Source organism: Trichoderma harzianum (assembly GCF_003025095.1).
Source record: "Trichoderma harzianum CBS 226.95 unplaced genomic scaffold M431scaffold_14, whole genome shotgun sequence".
Taxonomy (NCBI): domain Eukaryota; kingdom Fungi; phylum Ascomycota; class Sordariomycetes; order Hypocreales; family Hypocreaceae; genus Trichoderma; species Trichoderma harzianum.
Window position 1 is genome coordinate 505,054 of NW_020209262.1, and position 17,967 is coordinate 523,020.

A 17,967-nucleotide genomic window follows, 5' to 3' on the forward strand; every position below is an offset into this window, starting at 1 on the left:
CATGACCGCGTAGGTCCTGAAGCTGTCAATGTCAATGGTAGAGCTTGTGATGATGAGGTCTAAGAGGTGTGGGTTATTTGTTGATAAGACGGCTGGGCTGGGGACTGTTATTGGTCCAAGACCCGCACGGCGCTTATGGCGTCTATGGCTAGGCGCGCACGATAATCACCGGGCAACCAGCCTATGAGGATGAACTTGACGCCTACTACACAGCGTAAGGAGGGCTAACTTGATTCTCCGTATTGGAAGTCCTCTGATCTTGAATTCGGTAGCGCGTGTTGAGATGTGTAGGTAAGGTGTAATAATGGATTGATGAAATGTTTTGGTTATCTATTACAAAGCCGGAGGTAGGGCTTCTTATATATACACAATCTACGAGATTCGCTGAGACAAATCAGTCAGGAATACTCTGTAGTCAACAGTGCTATCTAGTGTAAGCTTTCTACGGGAGATAGTCAAACCTTACAATGTATCTCGCAGTCCTTTTTGACTCTTCACCACCGGCAAAGCAGAGCTTGTTTATACGGGCGCTCTTTGCTTTGTTTACCGCCAGCTATTTACCAAACAATTGCCCCAAAACCCTCATCGCCGCCATAGTTCAGTTTTACTTCGTAATATACTTTATATCGTCTTGTCCGCTCAAAGATATAACTTTCTCTGTCCTCTTCTCGAAATCAGTGGATGATTCTGGACAAGCCTTATACTTTGCCAATCCTGATCTGAGTTTTGCCCTTTCTCTTCCTGTTTGTTTATATAAATCGCCCCCTCCCCCGGAATTTCCTCTCTGGATTCACCCTTCTTCAAATCTCTTACCATATTTCTCTTCGCTTTCAAACCGTTCAAATCAACATCGATACTCCACCCGCCACCTTTGTCTTTGCTATTACCACTATTATTTATTCTCTTTTTGGTAATCACAACATATCCCATAGACCAACATGGCAGACGCGAGTTCACGAGCCTCCACACCTGTGGAAGATTCTTATTCTTCAATGCCTTCCACCCCTGTGGAAAATTCTTATTCTTCAATGCCCTCTACCCATGTGGAGGATTCTTCAATGCCCTCCACACCTATGGAATATTCTTCACGACCATCCACACCTGTGGAAGGTTCTTCACGATCCTCCACACCTGAGGAAGATTATTCAAAACCTCCCGCCCTGCCTGACCAGCTGATGCGGAAGTGCGCCGAATACCATGATCGGAAGACCCAGGGCGCCCCAAAGTCCGACTACATGGAGATTAGCGAGATTCTCGAGGAGCTTGAAGAGGATGATGCGCTGTACGTCGTTGGTTTGGTTCAAATGTATAAGGGCCCGAATACAAAGATCGAAAATGATTTATATGAAAGTAAGTTTCTGGCCTCTGCAATATTTACCCTGCCTTTTCTTATCTTGCCAAAATACCCTATTTCCTTTTCAACTTATCCAACCCCTATGTCAATGCTTTCCTTTGGAGCTATAATAACTGACTTGTTTGAAGCTGGCGAATTCGTTTTTGATATAAGTACTTTACCGGATTCGACATACACGCTAATCTGGAAATATCTGGTAAGTTTATTCCAATGAATCAACATTCATACTCAGTTCTAACTGCGGATTAAAACATAGTCCAGGAGGGGTCTTATTGACTAAGAACATAAACATTTTCCTTTTTTTTGTCACGGTAAGGAGCATCATGGGAAAATACGCACAAGGATCGATAAATGCGACGGAAGCTACGAAATCGATCATGTCTTTTTGTTCATTTGGTTATTTATTTGTTGACTTGTTTGTTCTCTAACGCAAACTACTCGACATCCTCTACTCAATCACTTTCTCGCATATCCTGCACTCAATAATGCCTATATTACCGCCACACGTTAAGTTGCCAATTTTGCCATACATCATCCCGCATCAGAAGTAATACAGAGTGCTAGCCAAATAGAATAGTAGTAGATAGTTCAAGAATTGGATATATGCATCTAATGTACGCATTTATTTACTGTCTAACTTATACCTACCTAGTAGTTAAGTGCTTGTAGTAGTAAATAAACGGCTTTCGTTCAAATCCGGTTTCGATGCTCGAACTCCACGCAGTCGCTAGGGTGATGAATAATCATTCCCAAAATCACTACGAGCACACATATCTACGCACAAGTTATTCTGTGTTTCGCCCCTAGAGTGTATTAACACGATTCGACAGATCATTTACGAGCAATACTACAAGAAGTAAACATTATAATGGGCTTTGTGTAGCTCCTCACCCGCCGTATTCGCCACAATCGGCAGCCACCCTCAAGCCATGCAGGCATTATGGCTGCTCAGCCAAAAAGGGATATCCATCGGAGGCTTTCTGAAGATGACTCAGATGTCAATCGGACGATGAGGCACAAACAATAAAAAGCCATTCAGGGTCTCTTCGTTCCTCTTGGCACGTTGAGAGACAAAATGCTCAGAGTCAGGGTGGATATCGGGAGTTTTCGGAATGCCAATGTACCCCCATCCTCATTTTCCCTACTGTGGAAAGCTGTAACATGGGGGGTAGTACTCATGCTCCGTCTTCGGTGAGCAACAGCGTATTGAACCGCGCCCTAGTTGTAACCATCGGGAGCTCGTCTGCAACGTCGTCGGCATAGTACCAAAAACAGGATGTTATATATGGATATAAAGTAGTAAAAGCCGAGTAATCATCCGTCCGAAAGTGAAGATGCCCTAATACCGGCCGGTTCTCTAACCTCCCCTTTTGTCAGCATCCTCAGCGAAATCAGGCACATGTCATCCTCTCCGTAGAGCTTTGCTTGTGTCCTCCGTAAACGGCTGCACAGAACTGTAAGCGGCAGATATTTCAACCCGGCTGTAAGGGTTGAAGAGCTGATGACAGGGTTCAACAGCTTCGAGTCGGTTCAAGCAGCAGCATAAAGACCGACTTCGGTCGAGTCAACCATCACATTGGCGTAATGTCGTAGCTGACTTCTTGATGCTCCGTCTCACGCAGCGCTGCCGTTGCCGAGAAGCTTCTCCCTGTTGGTATTTATAAGATTCTACTACGAGGTCCGAGGCCCTCACCAATCTGTGATGCATTCACCAGTGATCTGGAACAAGGCCACGCCACACACCCCCCCGGCCCCGCCATCTGGCTCGGGAAAATAGGCCCTGGTTAATTAGAAGTCGACGGCGGAAGGAATTGGCGCCGTTGTATTTTATCCTGACAAGAAGCATAATGCATGTACATACGGAGTGGATTTTGTAGTGGTTAAATTAGGACGTTCCAAATTGCCAGAAAATACAACAAATATTGCCTCAGATGGAAACAGCCCATTTGTTTGGGCTGGTAGGTAGCTCTGAGGCGAAAGATGGCGCACCCTGTGGCCGTTAGTCTGTGTGTTTCCTCAAAAGTATTTGTACCTTTTCTTGTCTTGGAGCTGTACGTCGTGGAAGTCGTAGTACAGTCCCATCATGGAGACGTAATTTCTGTGTGAACTCTGTAAGGGCACGGCTGGTAGCATCTTTGGGGTACCTGCTCGTAACGAGTACGTGCAAGTAGCAGGGCCATCACCTCATTTCGGATGTCACCATGCCTTGTGTGAGTGCAACCATGGACCATGGAGGACCCTCAAAACGAGACCATCTTCTTTTGTGGCGAGATGGCTCGTATCAGCACCAGGTAGCCCCAGGCTATTTACTGCCGCTATCTGTAGCGTTAAAGGTTCGGGCGACGGGCCGGCAATCTTGGTTGGCCTGAGATAAGGACAAGTAGCCAATGGCCGGGATGCTGATTGGCTGCAGGCGCCAGTTTTATGATGTCGATTTTTTGACTGAGCAACGCCGAAGTACCACCACGCGCAGATGGGCCGAGGAGGTACGGATACGTTGTGTCCCTTATAAACAGGCAATAATAACGGATCAAAGGGGGGTGGCATCGCAAAAGTAGGGCCACCAGAATCGTTGTTTCTCCTCTCTGTGCATGTAGCGGGTGTCGGGGCCTTGGGCGTTATTGGCCGAAGAGGTTTCCTAGAACGAGTCTTGTTCGAGATGGGTGCTCTCCCGTTTGGTCTCGTCGCTGTGAATACAAGCATGGCGCCGCTGGCGCGGGCAAAATCCATAAAAGCAATCTGCGGCCCAGCACCCCCGGCTGCTGTCTGCATCGTCCGCGCATGCCCAACCCCGGTTCTGCATCCTCATCTTGTCCATCTTGCAGCTGGACACTGCAACCGACCTTTCTGTTTAGGCATGTCGAGCAACAGTGAGTGGCCGTGGCACGTGTGGCTATGACGAGGAGAAGCAACACAGGCTGGTCGCCCATGTGCCAGGTCGCGAGGGCTGCCGTGTCTCCGAGATTGTGTACAGCTGTATCTCATTGTCCCTTGTCGCAGTTAGTCTCGCAATGGCGCCTTTTGGGTAAAACAAAACGGCGCTGAATTCGATTTCTCTGTCACCTTGGCTCCGGCTCTCCAGACGCCAAATGGCTTGGTGGCATTTTAGGGTCCCCCCGTCCTTCAAGACATGCCTCGCTGGCGTCGAAGCTTGAGCGCGACATCGGCCACGCAGGGGTCAGGATTTGGAAAAGGCTGGTCTTGATTGGCAGCTATGCTAAGCTCCAAGCCGTCAGCCACAGATCCTCGTGTGCATCGGTCGCAGGGCCTACCGGGTGTGTAGGGATAATCCTTGCACAATAGCAGAGATGCTGTGGGGTTTGATGGGATACCCTGCCGCATTCGGGCATTATTAGCTCCCAGATTTCTCTTACACAAAGCGTGTTGCAAACCGAATTTCTCTCGACGACTGGATAAGCCTGTCTCTAGTCATCGAGATAGGCTGAGATGAGCGTCAGCCGCCCGGAGCCAACCAGAGGGCTGGGAATTAGTCGTAGCCTATTACTGTGACAGCAGGCGATGAGGCGAAAATAAAGGAGGGGCATCTGCATGAGGTGGTGTCGCCGGCGGTTGCAAGAAGAAGCGACGGAATTGGAAAGCTGCTTGGCGTAGCTGAATTGTTGCTCGCAGCCATTGCATTGCCGACTAGAGAACTGACGGAAATTGCCATCCATGCGGCCATGTTGTCCTCAACATCGTGCGCTCCGCCGGACGAAAATTTTCAGTTTCTTGCAGGTAATATGAGGGTAATGTGAATACAGCTGTGAGTTTCCTGGGGGTAATGGGAAGGTTTTATGGGGGTAATAATATTGTTTTTGAGGGTAATCGATAGCCTAATTGGGAAAGTCTGGATAAGTCAGCGATGTTGCCTGAGGCCCATTACGTACAGCGCTCTGGCACAGGCCCGCGAGAGCTTCATCTAATTCCGACTACACGCCTTTTGGTCGGAGAGGACCGGGTCTGACAAACGAAATAGATGCTGAGCAATTGGCTCGCTGTTACAACCGAGGGTCGTCTCCCTCTTGCAGAGGTGGGAGGGATGACGTGCCTTGCCGGAGATCCATCAGATGCGTGTTTCGTCAACCAACACGGCAATACAGGCTTGCGCAGGCCGTACTCGTACAAACCTCCATGCCTGCGCTTGAACTACTGGTCTAGTATGGAAAAGTAAGGCCTCATCCAGGCAGAGCCCATGTCAGGACCCCGAGACTAGTGCGGCGTCTTCCACTTCAAGACAGCTTGGAACTGACATCAGTGAGACGAGAATTGCAGGCTGGAGGGGCCTTTGCCTCCGCGCATCGGCGCCGCCCATGTACGACGACGAATGAAACCTCCCATCCCGCGTCCCCATACTTTGCAAGTTGAGATTCGACGAAACATGTACGGAAATTGCCTTTGGCACACCCCCCGGAGCTTGCGGTGTTTTCTGACATGTGCTTCTGGCTGGGGCCATCAACGGAGGGGCAGATCGGTCCGCAGGAAATGCCTGGGAGTTCGTCTCTAGCCTGGAGGCGTTGCACCAGTCAGAGCGCCGCATTTCAGGCGTTTGGTGTTGCGCCATGCTCAACGCCCCCCACTGTCGGTTGCAACTTTAGACCAGTATCCTGGTAAAGTTGCGAGCCAGTGGACATTTTTTTTCTTTTCGTGGCCGACACTCTCTGCTCGGACCACTTTCTTGAGAGATCCATGGCTTGGCAGAAACATGCGCTTGAAGAGATGCTCTCTGATGGGGGCACGCCGGAGAACTGGAGACGGACGGGCGCCTCCGTCTCTATAATAAAAGCTGTCCTCTGCCCTCCCTCCCCCTCCGGCTCTGCTTCACTTTTTCTCCCTCTTTTTACCTTTACTCCCTCTTGCTACTCCCCTTCGTGGCTTCTTGTTCATATACCAGAGCGCAAAGCGCCTCCTTGATACCAAAAGAACATCATAAGCCTGTAAGTCATTCGAAGCTGACGGTTCTCACTCCCCTTCTCCCGCAAAATGATTTCGACCTGCCCCCGGTTTCCCGCTCCTTAGCCTCCTTACCCCAAAAGCAAGTGCGTGCAAAAAGCCAGAAACACACGGGATTCATATGGATGTCTGCCGGTGCCAACTCTATTTTCGAGATGGGGGAATCGAAAAGTCGCCGAGGTTATCAGGATTCTGGCGGCTTCCGCGGATAGCTCATAACCAACTTGCCACCTCCCACGATGATAGGCGCTGCTTGAACTCAATTGAGATCGAAGGCCACGACTGCCGAAGAGAGGAGAAAAAAAGCCGTGGAATGGGAGTTTGGACGATCTGAGGCAATTTGAGGGGGGCAAATATGCTCTCGTCCGTTGGCTCTTTTTACGCTCGTCCAGCTCTTGCCTTGCCCCGCGCTTGAAACTCTCTCATGGCTGAGTCTAAGCCTGGCGAATATGTGCTCCGTATGATGCCGCAAAGTGCAATATTATGCAATACTCTTTTCTTGTACGCTCAAAGCACAAAAGGAAGGGGGAACTGCAATATTGTCACCAGCCGCGCCAATTCGCCTCTCTCTGCCGATGACGGCGACGTGCAGCAATAATTGCTGTCGAGTGCAAGGGCTCTTAGACCGGCCAAAGACTCGGGCGCCAAGCGGACGCAAATGGCCTGTTTTTGTGGGCATGAGGGGCATCGTGGGGGAAATTCCCGACCACGAGCGTCATCGTCTCACATGCTGTTGGGCGCGCAAACGCTTAAAAATTGGAATTGGCAATGGAGGGTCGTCCGCTGGGGCTTAGGGCTGCGAGTGCTAAGTCACAGTGAGACAAGCCCCCCCTGCAGCATCCAGCTAGGGCCCCCACCCGCTGTTACCGGCTCTCGCCTCAGCGTTTGCAGCCCTGCCTCGTGCGACAAGCTTCCCGTCTGGTCTGGTCTTTTCTGGCTGGTGTGCACCTCATCGAGTGATGACAGTTCGGCAGCGGCGGAGACAGTCTGTCACTATCTTGGACCTTCCAACTCGACTCGTCTGATATTCTTTCCATCCCTAATTTCCCCGCACGCACATGCTTAATTTTCGCTTCTTCTATTACGCGGTCATCTCTCAGTTCTTTCTTCATCCCCGCCGATAGCTTGTGCAGATCATCCAAATATTAACTGAACCTTGTCGATAGGTCTGTGTTGAGCGCAGATATAATCTTCTGTCGTCACCATAGCTACGATTCGATAGCCGCGGCATAGCTTCTGCCAATTTGCGAACGCTTTTGCCTACGGACTCTCTTTCAATCGTACCAGACCAACAATTATCAACGGATCCTCGCCTAGCATGGGCTATCTCGAGGATTTCGACGACCGACAAATTGAAATTGACGCTGAAAAAGAGGAATACCACCCGTATGAGTATCAGGCGGCCAACAATGACTCATGGGCTGGTGCCCTACCCGTGAAGCAGGGTCTGTATGACCCTTCTTACGAAAAGGATGCCTGTGGTGTAGGCTTTGCTTGGTAAGTCACTCGAACAATTGCATAATATGGTGATACTGACTCGAAAATCATAGCCATATCAAGGGCAAGCCTAGCCACAAAATTGTCAGTGATGCACGAAACCTACTGTGCAACATGACCCATCGTGGTGCTGTGGGATCCGACGCCCGAGATGGTGACGGAGCTGGTGTTATGACATCCATCCCACACAAGTTCTTTATCAAGAACTTCGAGCGAGAGGAGAACATTAAACTGCCTCCTCTGGGTCAGTATGCTGTAGGAAACCTGTTCTTCAAGCCCGACGAAGAGACCTTTGAAGAGTCCAAGAGGCAACTGGAAGATGTTGCTGAATCGCTGGGTTTGCGGGTTTTGGGATGGCGACGGCCTCCCGTTGACTCCAGCTTGCTTGGTCCCGCCGCCAAGTCCCGCGAGCCCATTATTGCCCAGCCCTTCATTGTCCTTGCCTCCGCATACGGCACTGGCAATGCCCCAGAGGTCACTGACCCAGCCCAGTTCAACGAGCGACACTTTGAGCGACAGCTCTATGTGCTTCGAAAACGCGCTACTCACACCATTGGCCTTCACAACTGGTTCTACCTGTGCTCTCTATCAAACAAGAACATTGTTTACAAGGGACAGCTTGCCCCTGTGCAGGTGTACTCATACTATCACGATCTAGTTAACGCTGATTACGAAGCTCATTTCGCTCTTGTTCACTCCCGTTTCTCCACAAACACATTCCCGTCATGGGATCGTGCTCAGCCGCTGCGATGGGCTGCCCACAACGGTGAAATCAACACGCTGCGAGGAAACAAGAACTGGATGCGTGCTCGTGAGGGTGTGATGCAATCTGACATTTTCAAGGAGGAGTTGGAAATGATGTACCCCATTGTTGAGGATGGTGGATCCGATTCGGCCGCCTTTGACAACGTCCTCGAGCTGCTCACCATCAATGGCGTGCTCTCTCTGCCCGAAGCAGTCATGCTCATGGTTCCCGAAGCTTGGCAGGGCAATGACACAATGGACCCCAAGAAGGCCGCATTCTACGAATGGGCTGCTTGCCAAATGGAGCCTTGGGATGGCCCTGCTCTCTTCACCTTTGCCGATGGTCGTTACTGCGGTGCCAACCTGGACCGAAACGGTCTGCGACCTTGCCGATTTTACGTCATGGATGATGACCGAATCATTTGCGCCTCTGAAGTCGGTACCATTCCCGTTGAGCCCGAGTCTGTTGTCCAGAAGGGCAGACTGCAGCCCGGTAGGATGCTGCTGGTTGACACACAGGCTGGACGAATCATCGACGATGCAGAGCTCAAGGCTGCCGTTGCAAACAGATACGACTTCCGCTCATGGCTTGACAGCGAATTGATCACTATGCCCAAGGTTTTGGAGACCCTGGAGGCTAAGCTTGATCTGGCCCCCAAGCCCGATGCTTCTCGCTTCCAGGAAGACCCCTTGATGCTCTCTTTTGGTTACACTCATGAGCAGGTCAGCTTGCTTCTTGCCCCCATGGCTGCCGACGAGAAGGAGGCCCTGGGTTCCATGGGTAACGATGCTCCTCTGGCCTGCTTGACCGACTCCCCACGTCTCCTCTACGAATACTTCCGACAGCTCTTTGCGCAGGTTACCAACCCTCCCATTGACCCCATCAGAGAATCCATTGTCATGTCATTGGAGTGCTATGTTGGGCCTCAAGGTAACCTGTTGGAAATGGATGCTTCCCAATGTGGCCGCCTTCTCCTTCCTAGCCCCATTTTGTCTATTCCCGAGTTCAATGCTATCAAGAACATGTCATCCATCCACCCTGAGTGGACCGTCAAGACAATTGACTTGACTTACCCCAAGTCTGAGGGAGTTCAGGGTTACTTGAAGCACCTGGATGAGATTTGCAAGGAGGCTACGGCGGCTATTGAGGCGCGTGACCGTGTCATCGTTTTGTCCGACAGAGGAACCTCTGCTGATCGTATTGCTGTGTCTGCTTTGTTGGCATCCGGTATGGTCCACCACCACCTCGTCAGCAACAAATGGCGATCAATGGCCGCCTTGGTGGTCGAGACCGCTGAAGCCCGCGAGGTTCACCACATGTGTGTTTTGCTCGGCTACGGTGCAGATGCTATTAATCCTTACCTCGCCATGGAGTGCATCCTCAAGCTCAGCAGAGAGGGCCTTCTCAAGAAGAAGCTGTCCGACGACGACCTCATCCGCAACTACAAGCACTCTTGCGATGGTGGTATCCTCAAGGTCATGAGCAAGATGGGTATTTCTACTCTGGCTTCTTACAAGGGTGCTCAGATCTTCGAAGCTCTTGGCCTCGATGAGACGGTAGTTGAGAGATGCTTTAGGGGCACTGCTTCGCGTATTCAGGGTCTTACTTTTGAGCTCATCGCCGAAGACGCTTTCCGTTTCCACGAGCTCGGATTCCCTTCACGCTATACTGTTGGCATCAAAGCCCTCCCTGAATCCGGTGAATATCACTGGCGCGACGGTGGTGAGGCTCACGTCAACGACCCAACTGCTATTGCCAACCTCCAAGACGCAGTTCGCGCCAAGAATGACAAGTCCTACGAGGCCTACTCGCGAAGCGAGTACGAGCAGATCAAGTCTTGCACCCTGCGTGGTCTCTTGGACTTCAAGTTTGACGATTGCAATCCAGTCCCCATTGACCAGGTTGAACCTTGGACTGACATTGTCCGACGCTTCTGCACTGGTGCCATGTCATACGGTTCCATCTCGATGGAGTCCCACTCTACCCTCGCTGTCGCCATGAACCGATTGGGTGGCAAGTCCAATACCGGCGAAGGTGGCGAAGACCCCGAGCGATCAGAGCGCCAAGCTAACGGCGACACGATGCGCTCTGCTATCAAGCAGGTCGCTTCTGGACGATTTGGTGTCACGTCTGCTTATCTCGCTGACTCTGATGAGCTCCAGATCAAGATGGCACAGGGTGCCAAGCCCGGTGAGGGTGGTGAGCTTCCTGGACACAAGGTCTCCAAGTCCATCGCTCGTACTCGACACTCAACCCCCGGTGTCGGTCTCATCTCGCCTCCTCCTCACCACGATATTTACTCCATCGAAGATCTTAAGCAGCTGATCTACGACTTGAAGTGCTCGAGCCCTCGTTCTCGTGTGTCTGTCAAGCTTGTGTCTGAAGTCGGTGTGGGTATTGTCGCCTCTGGTGTGGCCAAGGCCAAGGCTGATCACATCTTGATCTCTGGACACGATGGTGGTACCGGTGCTTCCCGATGGACTGGTATCAAGTATGCCGGTCTCCCATGGGAGCTGGGTCTTGCAGAGACTCACCAAACTTTGGTTCTCAACGACTTGCGTGGCCGTGTCGTGGTGCAGACTGACGGCCAGCTCCGAACAGGCCGAGATGTTGCTATTGCGTGTCTGCTGGGTGCTGAAGAGTGGGGTTTCGCTACCGCTCCTCTGATTGCCATGGGCTGCATCATGATGCGCAAATGCCACCTGAACACCTGCCCTGTTGGTATCGCTACACAGGATCCCGAGCTTCGCAAGAAGTTTACTGGTACCCCTGAGCACGTCATCAACTTCTTCTACTATGTAGCAAACGAGCTCCGAGCCATCATGGCCAAGCTGGGTTTCCGAACTATTAACGAGATGGTTGGCCGTGTTGAAGTCCTCAAGATGCGAGACGATCTGCGTACCAAGAAGACTGCCAACATTGACCTGTCCCTGCTCCTGACCCCTGCCCACAGACTTCGACCCGGCGTTGCTACATTCAACGTCCGCAAGCAGGACCACAAGCTCTACGTTCGATTGGACAACAAGCTGATTTCCGAGGCCGAGTTGACTCTCGACAAGGGCCTTCCCTCTCGAATTGAGTGTGACATTGTCAACACCGATCGTGCTATGGGAACTTCGCTGTCCTACCAAATCTCGAAGAGATATGGCGGAGAGGGTCTGCCGCTCGACACCGTTCATGTCAATATCAAGGGATCTGCCGGTCAATCTTTCGGTGCTTTCCTCGCACCCGGTATTACTCTCGAACTGGAGGGTGACTCCAACGATTACGTCGGCAAGGGTCTGTCTGGAGGTCGTCTGATTGTCTACCCTCCTCGTTCTGCCGTGTTCAAGGCCGAAGAGAATATTCTGATCGGCAATGTCTGCCTGTACGGTGCGACAGCCGGAACATGCTTCTTCCGTGGTGTCGCTGCTGAGCGATTCGCTGTCCGTAACTCTGGTGCTACGGCTGTTGTCGAGGGTGTTGGTGACCACGGATGCGAGTACATGACTGGTGGACGAATTGTTATCCTGGGTAGCACTGGCCGTAACTTTGCTGCCGGTATGTCTGGTGGTATTGCATATGTGCTCGACATGAAGAAGGACTTCATTTCCAAGCTCAACACCGAAATGGTCGAGTACGGTCCTCTTGAGGATCCCACTGAGATTGCCTACGTTCGCGGTCTCATCGAAGACCACCACCACTACACTGGATCTGAGCGGGCCGCACGCATCCTTGTCGACTTCAACCGTGCTCTGCCTCGATTCGTCAAGGTTCTTCCTACAGATTACAAGCGCGTCCTGGAAGAAGAGGCCGCCAAGGCCGCTGAAGCCAAGCGTGCTGAATACAACCTTCCCGTGATTTCTAGTGTGCACGGCAAGAAGGATGACAAGGCCGCTAAGCTCCAGGACATGGAGGAGGCTATTGGAGATAGCTCTGCCGAGAAGAAGAAGCGAGCTCTGGTCCTCGACAAGACAAAGGGCTTCATGAAGTACGCTCGTCGTACCGAGAAGTACCGCTCTGTCGCTACCCGAACCAAGGATTGGGCCGAGATCAGCTCCCGTCTCGACGAGGACGAGCTCAAGTACCAGTCTGCTCGCTGCATGGACTGTGGTGTCCCCTTCTGTCAATCTGATACCGGTTGCCCCATCTCCAACATTATCCCCAAGTGGAACGAGCTTGTGTTCCAGAACCAGTGGAAGGATGCACTCAACCGTCTGCTCATGACTAACAACTTCCCCGAGTTCACTGGTCGTGTCTGCCCCGCCCCTTGCGAGGGAGCTTGCGTTTTGGGCATCAACAGCGACCCAGTTGGCATCAAGTCAATCGAATGTGCCATCATCGACCGTGGTTTCGAGATGGGCTGGATGGTTCCCCGAGTTCCAGAGGTCCGCACTGGCAAGAAAATTGCCATTATCGGATCTGGTCCCGCCGGTCTGGCTTGTGCTGATCAGCTCAACCGAGCTGGTCACAGCGTGACCCTGTACGAGCGCGCCGACCGCTTGGGTGGTCTCTTGATGTACGGAATCCCCAACATGAAGTTGGACAAGCGAATCGTGAAGCGCCGAACCGACTTCATGGCCGCTGAAGGCATCGAGTTCAAGACAGGCGTAGCCATCGGTGCGGAGGGCCAGCCTTCGCTTGCTGATCTCAAGGCCAGCAACGATGCTGTCGTCATTGCCACCGGTGCTACTGTTGCTCGTGACCTCCCTATCAAGGGACGCAACCTGGAGGGCATCCACTTTGCAATGGAGTTCCTTCACAAGAACACCAAGTCTCTCCTCGACTCTCAGCTTGCCGACAACTCCTACATCTCTGCCAAGGGCAAGCACGTTGTTGTCATTGGTGGTGGTGATACTGGTAACGACTGCATTGGTACTTCGGTCCGCCACGGCGCCAAGTCCGTCACCAACTTTGAGTTGCTGCCTCAGCCTCCTGATGAGCGTGCCGACGACAACCCTTGGCCCCAGTGGCCCCGTATCTACCGTGTCGACTACGGTCACACGGAGGTCCGCCAGCACGACGGCAAGGATCCTCGTGAGTACTGCATCATGTCCGAGGAGTTTATCGACGACGGCAGTGGCAAAGTCAAGGGCATCAACACTGTCCGCGTCGAGTGGACCAAGAACCCCAGCGGCGGTTGGGACATGAAGAAGGTTGAGGGCTCTGAGCAATTCTTCCCCGCTGACCTTGTCCTGCTGGCCATGGGCTTCTTGGGACCTGAGGCTCGCGTTCTCGGAGATGAGATTGAGAAAGACGCCCGCAAGAACGTCAAGACTGCTCCTGGCAAGTACAGCACCAACGTGGAGGGTGTCTTCGCTGCCGGTGATGCTCGTCGTGGCCAGTCTCTCATCGTTTGGGGTATCAACGAAGGCCGCATGGCAGCTCGTGAGGTGGACTTGTACCTGGAGGCCTGCACCAACTTGCCGGTGACGGGTGGTATTGTTAAGCGGACTGCGCAGGAGATTTTCACCAAGATTGCAGCGCAGTAGAAGGGCATGGAACGAGTTATGAAGCGTGGTGTTTTATTGAATATGTGCCATGTAGCTGGTAGCTTGCATATATGTTTTTCTTTTTCTTTTTCTAGTTTTCAGATATATATCTCTAGCAATGATACCACAACATTATTTCACGTCTATGCTGTGCCTCGGCTCTACTTCTTGTGATTGCATGTTGCTCAAGTAAACGCACATGTACTGTTCCTCTCACATGTTGTTTGCTGTATGAAGTAATAAACAGAAGACAAAGCCCAATTAACACTCTCAATTGATGATTCAACTCGGCACAATTGCTACCGGCAGGCTCAATTGATTTTTGTCATTGTTTCCGTTCGATTCATCATTGATGATTCTACCTCTTATTACGTTCTATCCATATTTTCTTCTCGCTCCGGTCCCATCGGTTCAAACGAAAGTACTTCCGGTAGCAAGCCAGAGACCGCACGTGCTGCTGAAAGAGTGATGATAGGCCTGCAACGGCAGTGCAAATGCACTAAAGAGCCCACTGAGGTCCCGTCAAAATGTAGGTACAAGTTCCATGTTCGCTTTTTTGCGCTTGGAACGGCACGGAGCCCAAGTGGGGTTGGCGGCTTTTCCTGCTTTGGTGCCCGGACAGTGAGGCTAGCGGTCTGTAGCATGAGATTAGTGCTGTGGATACAGTGGATGTTTAGGTGAAGCTCGCAGCTGGACAAGGACCGCCGTGGACAAGGCCTGGAAGCACGTGTGGCGGGATCTAGACGAGCTCCATGTTCTTCGTACGCGCTTTGTCTTGAAGGTTTTTTTTTTTTTTTGCCTTTGGACCATTCGAGGACAAACCTTGTTTCTCATCTTTCTCTCGCCCGCAATCTGCGTAGCTGCTTCAATCTCTTGTTGGCCTTCCTTTTCAATTCCTTCGTTTGCTATCCAGTCTTGCATTCCAGCTCGGTTAACAGCTAGGACCTTTTCACCGCTGCACCAGGCCAGGCAAAAATTCAACGTTGACCCATCCCATCAGGGAGGCGACGAATCGACGACTACATATTCCAATTCAGATCAATTGTTTGCCAACGGGATTGATCTTCCATAGAAGCCCTGCGAAATGCGTTTCGGAAAGACCCTTCGCGAGTCGATATACCCGCCATGGAAGGACAAGTATGTCGACTACGGCAAGCTCAAAAGCCTCCTTCGAGAGGATAAGAGGGATGACGAGACCGTGTGGACCGAGGAGGACGAGAGCCGTTTCTGCGACGAAATCTTCAATGTCCAGCTGGAAAAGGTCGCCCAGTTCCAACAGGAGCGCTTCGATGCCCTGAAGCAGAGAGTCGAGGCTGCTTTCGAGAAGCTCAAGGAACTAGCCCCCCCTCTCGAGTCCGGCGCCGAGGCCGGTGCTGCCGAGGGTAGCAGCAAGCCAGCAGGCCTCAGCCGCGAAGAGCTAACCCCGAAGCTCAAGGAGCTCGAGGGAGAGCTCGACGAGATCACCAATGAGGTCAAGGCCTTGAAGAAGTACAGCAACATCAACTATACCAGCTTCCTCAAGATCGTCAAGAAGCATGACCGAAAGAGGGGCGATCGCTACAAGGTGCGGCCGATGATGCAGCTCAGCTTGGCTCAGCGGCCCTTCAACTCGGAGCAGGGCTACTCGCCTCTCCTGAACAAGCTGTCTGTCATGTATTTTGCCATTCGACAGCAATTGGAGGAGGGTGATCAGGCGCCGGTCGATTTCGAGGCGTCGGCTGAGACGCACAACGGCGAGCGATACACAGCTCACAAGTGTAAGTGATGGACCTGCTGACTATATCTTGTCTTCTTTAAGCTATTATGAAAATCTATACCGATTCTAACTAACACGCAATTGGCAGTCTGGGTGCATCCCGACAACTTGTTGGAAGTCAAGACGCTGATCCTGCGTCGCCTCCCCGCCCTCGTCTACAGCGAACAATCCGCCAAGGAGCTTGACGGCTCTGACTCGCCTTCCATCACCTCCCTCTACTTCGACAACTCCAAGTTCGAAGTATACTCCGAGAAGGTCGAGCAACAGTCAGAAGTGACTTCTCTACGCTTGCGATGGTACGGCCAACTGAGCACCAAACCAGAAATCTTTGTTGAGCAAAAGTCGGCCGATGCCACGGGCAGGAGTGAAGAGCACAAGTTCACAATCAAGGACAAGTACATTAAGCAATTCCTCGACGGGGAGTATTCGACAGAAAAGGCGATACAAAAGATGGAGAGACAAGGCGCGACCCCAGAGCAGATTGAAGCTTTCAAGTCGACCGTTGCTAGGGTCCAGGAATTCCAACAGAGGAGGAAGCTGACACCAGTGCTGAGAGCCAACTATGTCCGTACCGCGTTCCAGAAGCCTGCCGATGACCGCGTTCGTATCTCCATCGACACTGACCTCGCCTTTATCCGTGAGGACACCTTGGACAAGAGCCGACCCTGCCGAGACCCCAATGAATGGCATCGAACTGATATCGACAACAGCAACATGAAGTACCCATTCCAAAACATCAACCAGAGCGAAGTATCCAAATTTCCTTATGCCGTGCTAGAGATCAAGTTGAAGGAGGACGGCAACCGCAAGCGGCCATCCTGGATCGAGGACCTGATGGGCTCTCACCTGGTACACCCAACTCCTCGCTTCTCCAAGTTTGTCCACGGAGTTGCTTCTCTGTTCGACGACTACGTGAACAACCTGCCTTTCTGGCTCGGTGATCTCGAAACTGATATCCGCAAGGACCCGCAAAAGGCGTTTGAGGAGGAGGAGCAGCGCCGGGCTCAGCGCGCCGATGACGCCATGGCCGTCGGAAGTCTCATTGGAACGGTGCCAAGCTCTTACAAGGTAGCTCAAAGCTCACCTGTTGGAAAATCATACCTTGCCGACCGCATGGCGGCCGATGCCACGGCGTACTTGTCCCGATCTCTACGACATAGGCAGCCTCCTCAAGGCCAAGAAGAAGAAGGAGAGGGCAGCTCCCAAGCACAATCAGGCTACGGGACTCTGTCAAACGTTCTCCCTGGCCTGTCTCTCTCCAAGTATGCCGTTGCCAAACGAGCTCAAGCTCGTCTCCCCGAGGGCGTAGTGGAACCTTCGCAGTGGATCAAGAACACGGGAGAGCTCAAGGTCGAGCCCAAGGTATGGCTGGCTAACGAGCGAACGTTTCTCAAATGGCAGCACATTGCTATCCTGCAAGGTACTCTGGCTCTGGCACTGTACTCGGCTGCTGGAGACAATGCGATTGCGCAGTGGATTGGAATTGCGTATATTGCCATTGCAGCATTTGCGGGTATCTGGGGCTACAGCATCCTGCGGTCTCGTCGAACCATGATTATGGAGAGGAGCGGCAAGGACTTTGATAACATGGTTGGGCCCATTATCATCAGCGTCGCCATGATGCTTGCGCTCATTGTCAATTTTATCCTTCAGGTAAGACTACGCTACGCTCACATATCGCATAGATGGGGTTTTGGATGGAAGCTAACACTATCTGCAGTATCAAAAGGCCTTTGCTAAGATGAAGAATGTTGACGCCGGTATGCCGATTACGGACGAGTTGATTTAAGGACATAGTGTATATGTATAGTGGATAATCTGATTTTGTATAACAGCGATGAGGCCGGGGGAACCCGAAGCCTGGTGTTGGAGAATTCTTGGGCAGATTGTCATTGTCAATGGTGTATGTATATGCCTGCCTGTACTTGGTATATCATCCTGTCGCGGGGGCGAGAAGTATGGATTCATATTGTATTATTTTGTTTTAGCGGTGGCGATGGACCTACGGGATGTTAACTAATCCATATCAAATATATTGTACAAAAGACGAGGCGCAGCGTCTAGTATTGATTCTTACTTGCGCTGCTCATGTTGGGCCGATGGAATGAGCTGGACTCAGCGGTATCCCGGCCTGTGCTCCGTGTGACCAGCGGTGTTCCGGAAGTGGCTTTGGGGTCTGTGATGGCGGTGGTGA

General features: G+C 51.9%; 5 protein-coding genes across 5 annotated transcripts; 3 read left to right on the forward strand and 2 right to left on the reverse strand.

Moving 5' to 3' along the window:
- Positions 1 to 938: 938 nt before the first annotated feature.
- Positions 939 to 1,634, forward strand: M431DRAFT_541325 (hypothetical protein; the record flags this gene model as incomplete). The annotated part of the gene is made up of 3 exons (XM_024921097.1): positions 939 to 1,350; positions 1,483 to 1,550; positions 1,611 to 1,634. The coding sequence occupies 3 exons, from the start codon at positions 939 to 941 to the stop codon at positions 1,632 to 1,634; spliced, it is 504 nt and encodes a 167-aa protein (XP_024770160.1).
- A 2,022-nt stretch (positions 1,635 to 3,656) lies between these two features.
- M431DRAFT_499301 (hypothetical protein) lies at positions 3,657 to 4,787 on the reverse strand (the record flags this gene model as incomplete). The annotated part of the gene is made up of 5 exons (XM_024917785.1): positions 3,657 to 3,761; positions 4,108 to 4,172; positions 4,198 to 4,301; positions 4,485 to 4,622; positions 4,729 to 4,787. 5 exons carry the CDS (start codon positions 4,785 to 4,787, stop codon positions 3,657 to 3,659), a joined length of 471 nt encoding a protein of 156 aa, XP_024770161.1.
- A 501-nt stretch (positions 4,788 to 5,288) lies between these two features.
- On the reverse strand, positions 5,289 to 5,959 carry M431DRAFT_254313 (hypothetical protein). The gene has a single exon (XM_024913815.1). The coding sequence runs from the start codon at positions 5,913 to 5,915 to the stop codon at positions 5,550 to 5,552; it is 366 nt and encodes a 121-aa protein (XP_024770162.1). The 5' UTR covers positions 5,916 to 5,959; the 3' UTR covers positions 5,289 to 5,549.
- Positions 5,960 to 7,622: 1,663 nt separating this feature from the next.
- Positions 7,623 to 14,017, forward strand: M431DRAFT_9173 (hypothetical protein; the record flags this gene model as incomplete). Its single annotated transcript, XM_024924291.1, has 2 exons — positions 7,623 to 7,801; positions 7,855 to 14,017. The coding sequence occupies 2 exons, from the start codon at positions 7,623 to 7,625 to the stop codon at positions 14,015 to 14,017; spliced, it is 6,342 nt and encodes a 2,113-aa protein (XP_024770163.1).
- Positions 14,018 to 14,828: 811 nt separating this feature from the next.
- On the forward strand, positions 14,829 to 17,832 carry M431DRAFT_124340 (hypothetical protein). Its single transcript, XM_024912217.1, has 3 exons — positions 14,829 to 15,774; positions 15,862 to 17,426; positions 17,494 to 17,832. Exons 1-3 carry the CDS (start codon positions 15,102 to 15,104, stop codon positions 17,560 to 17,562), a joined length of 2,307 nt encoding a protein of 768 aa, XP_024770164.1. The 5' UTR covers positions 14,829 to 15,101; the 3' UTR covers positions 17,563 to 17,832.
- Positions 17,833 to 17,967: the final 135 nt, after the last annotated feature.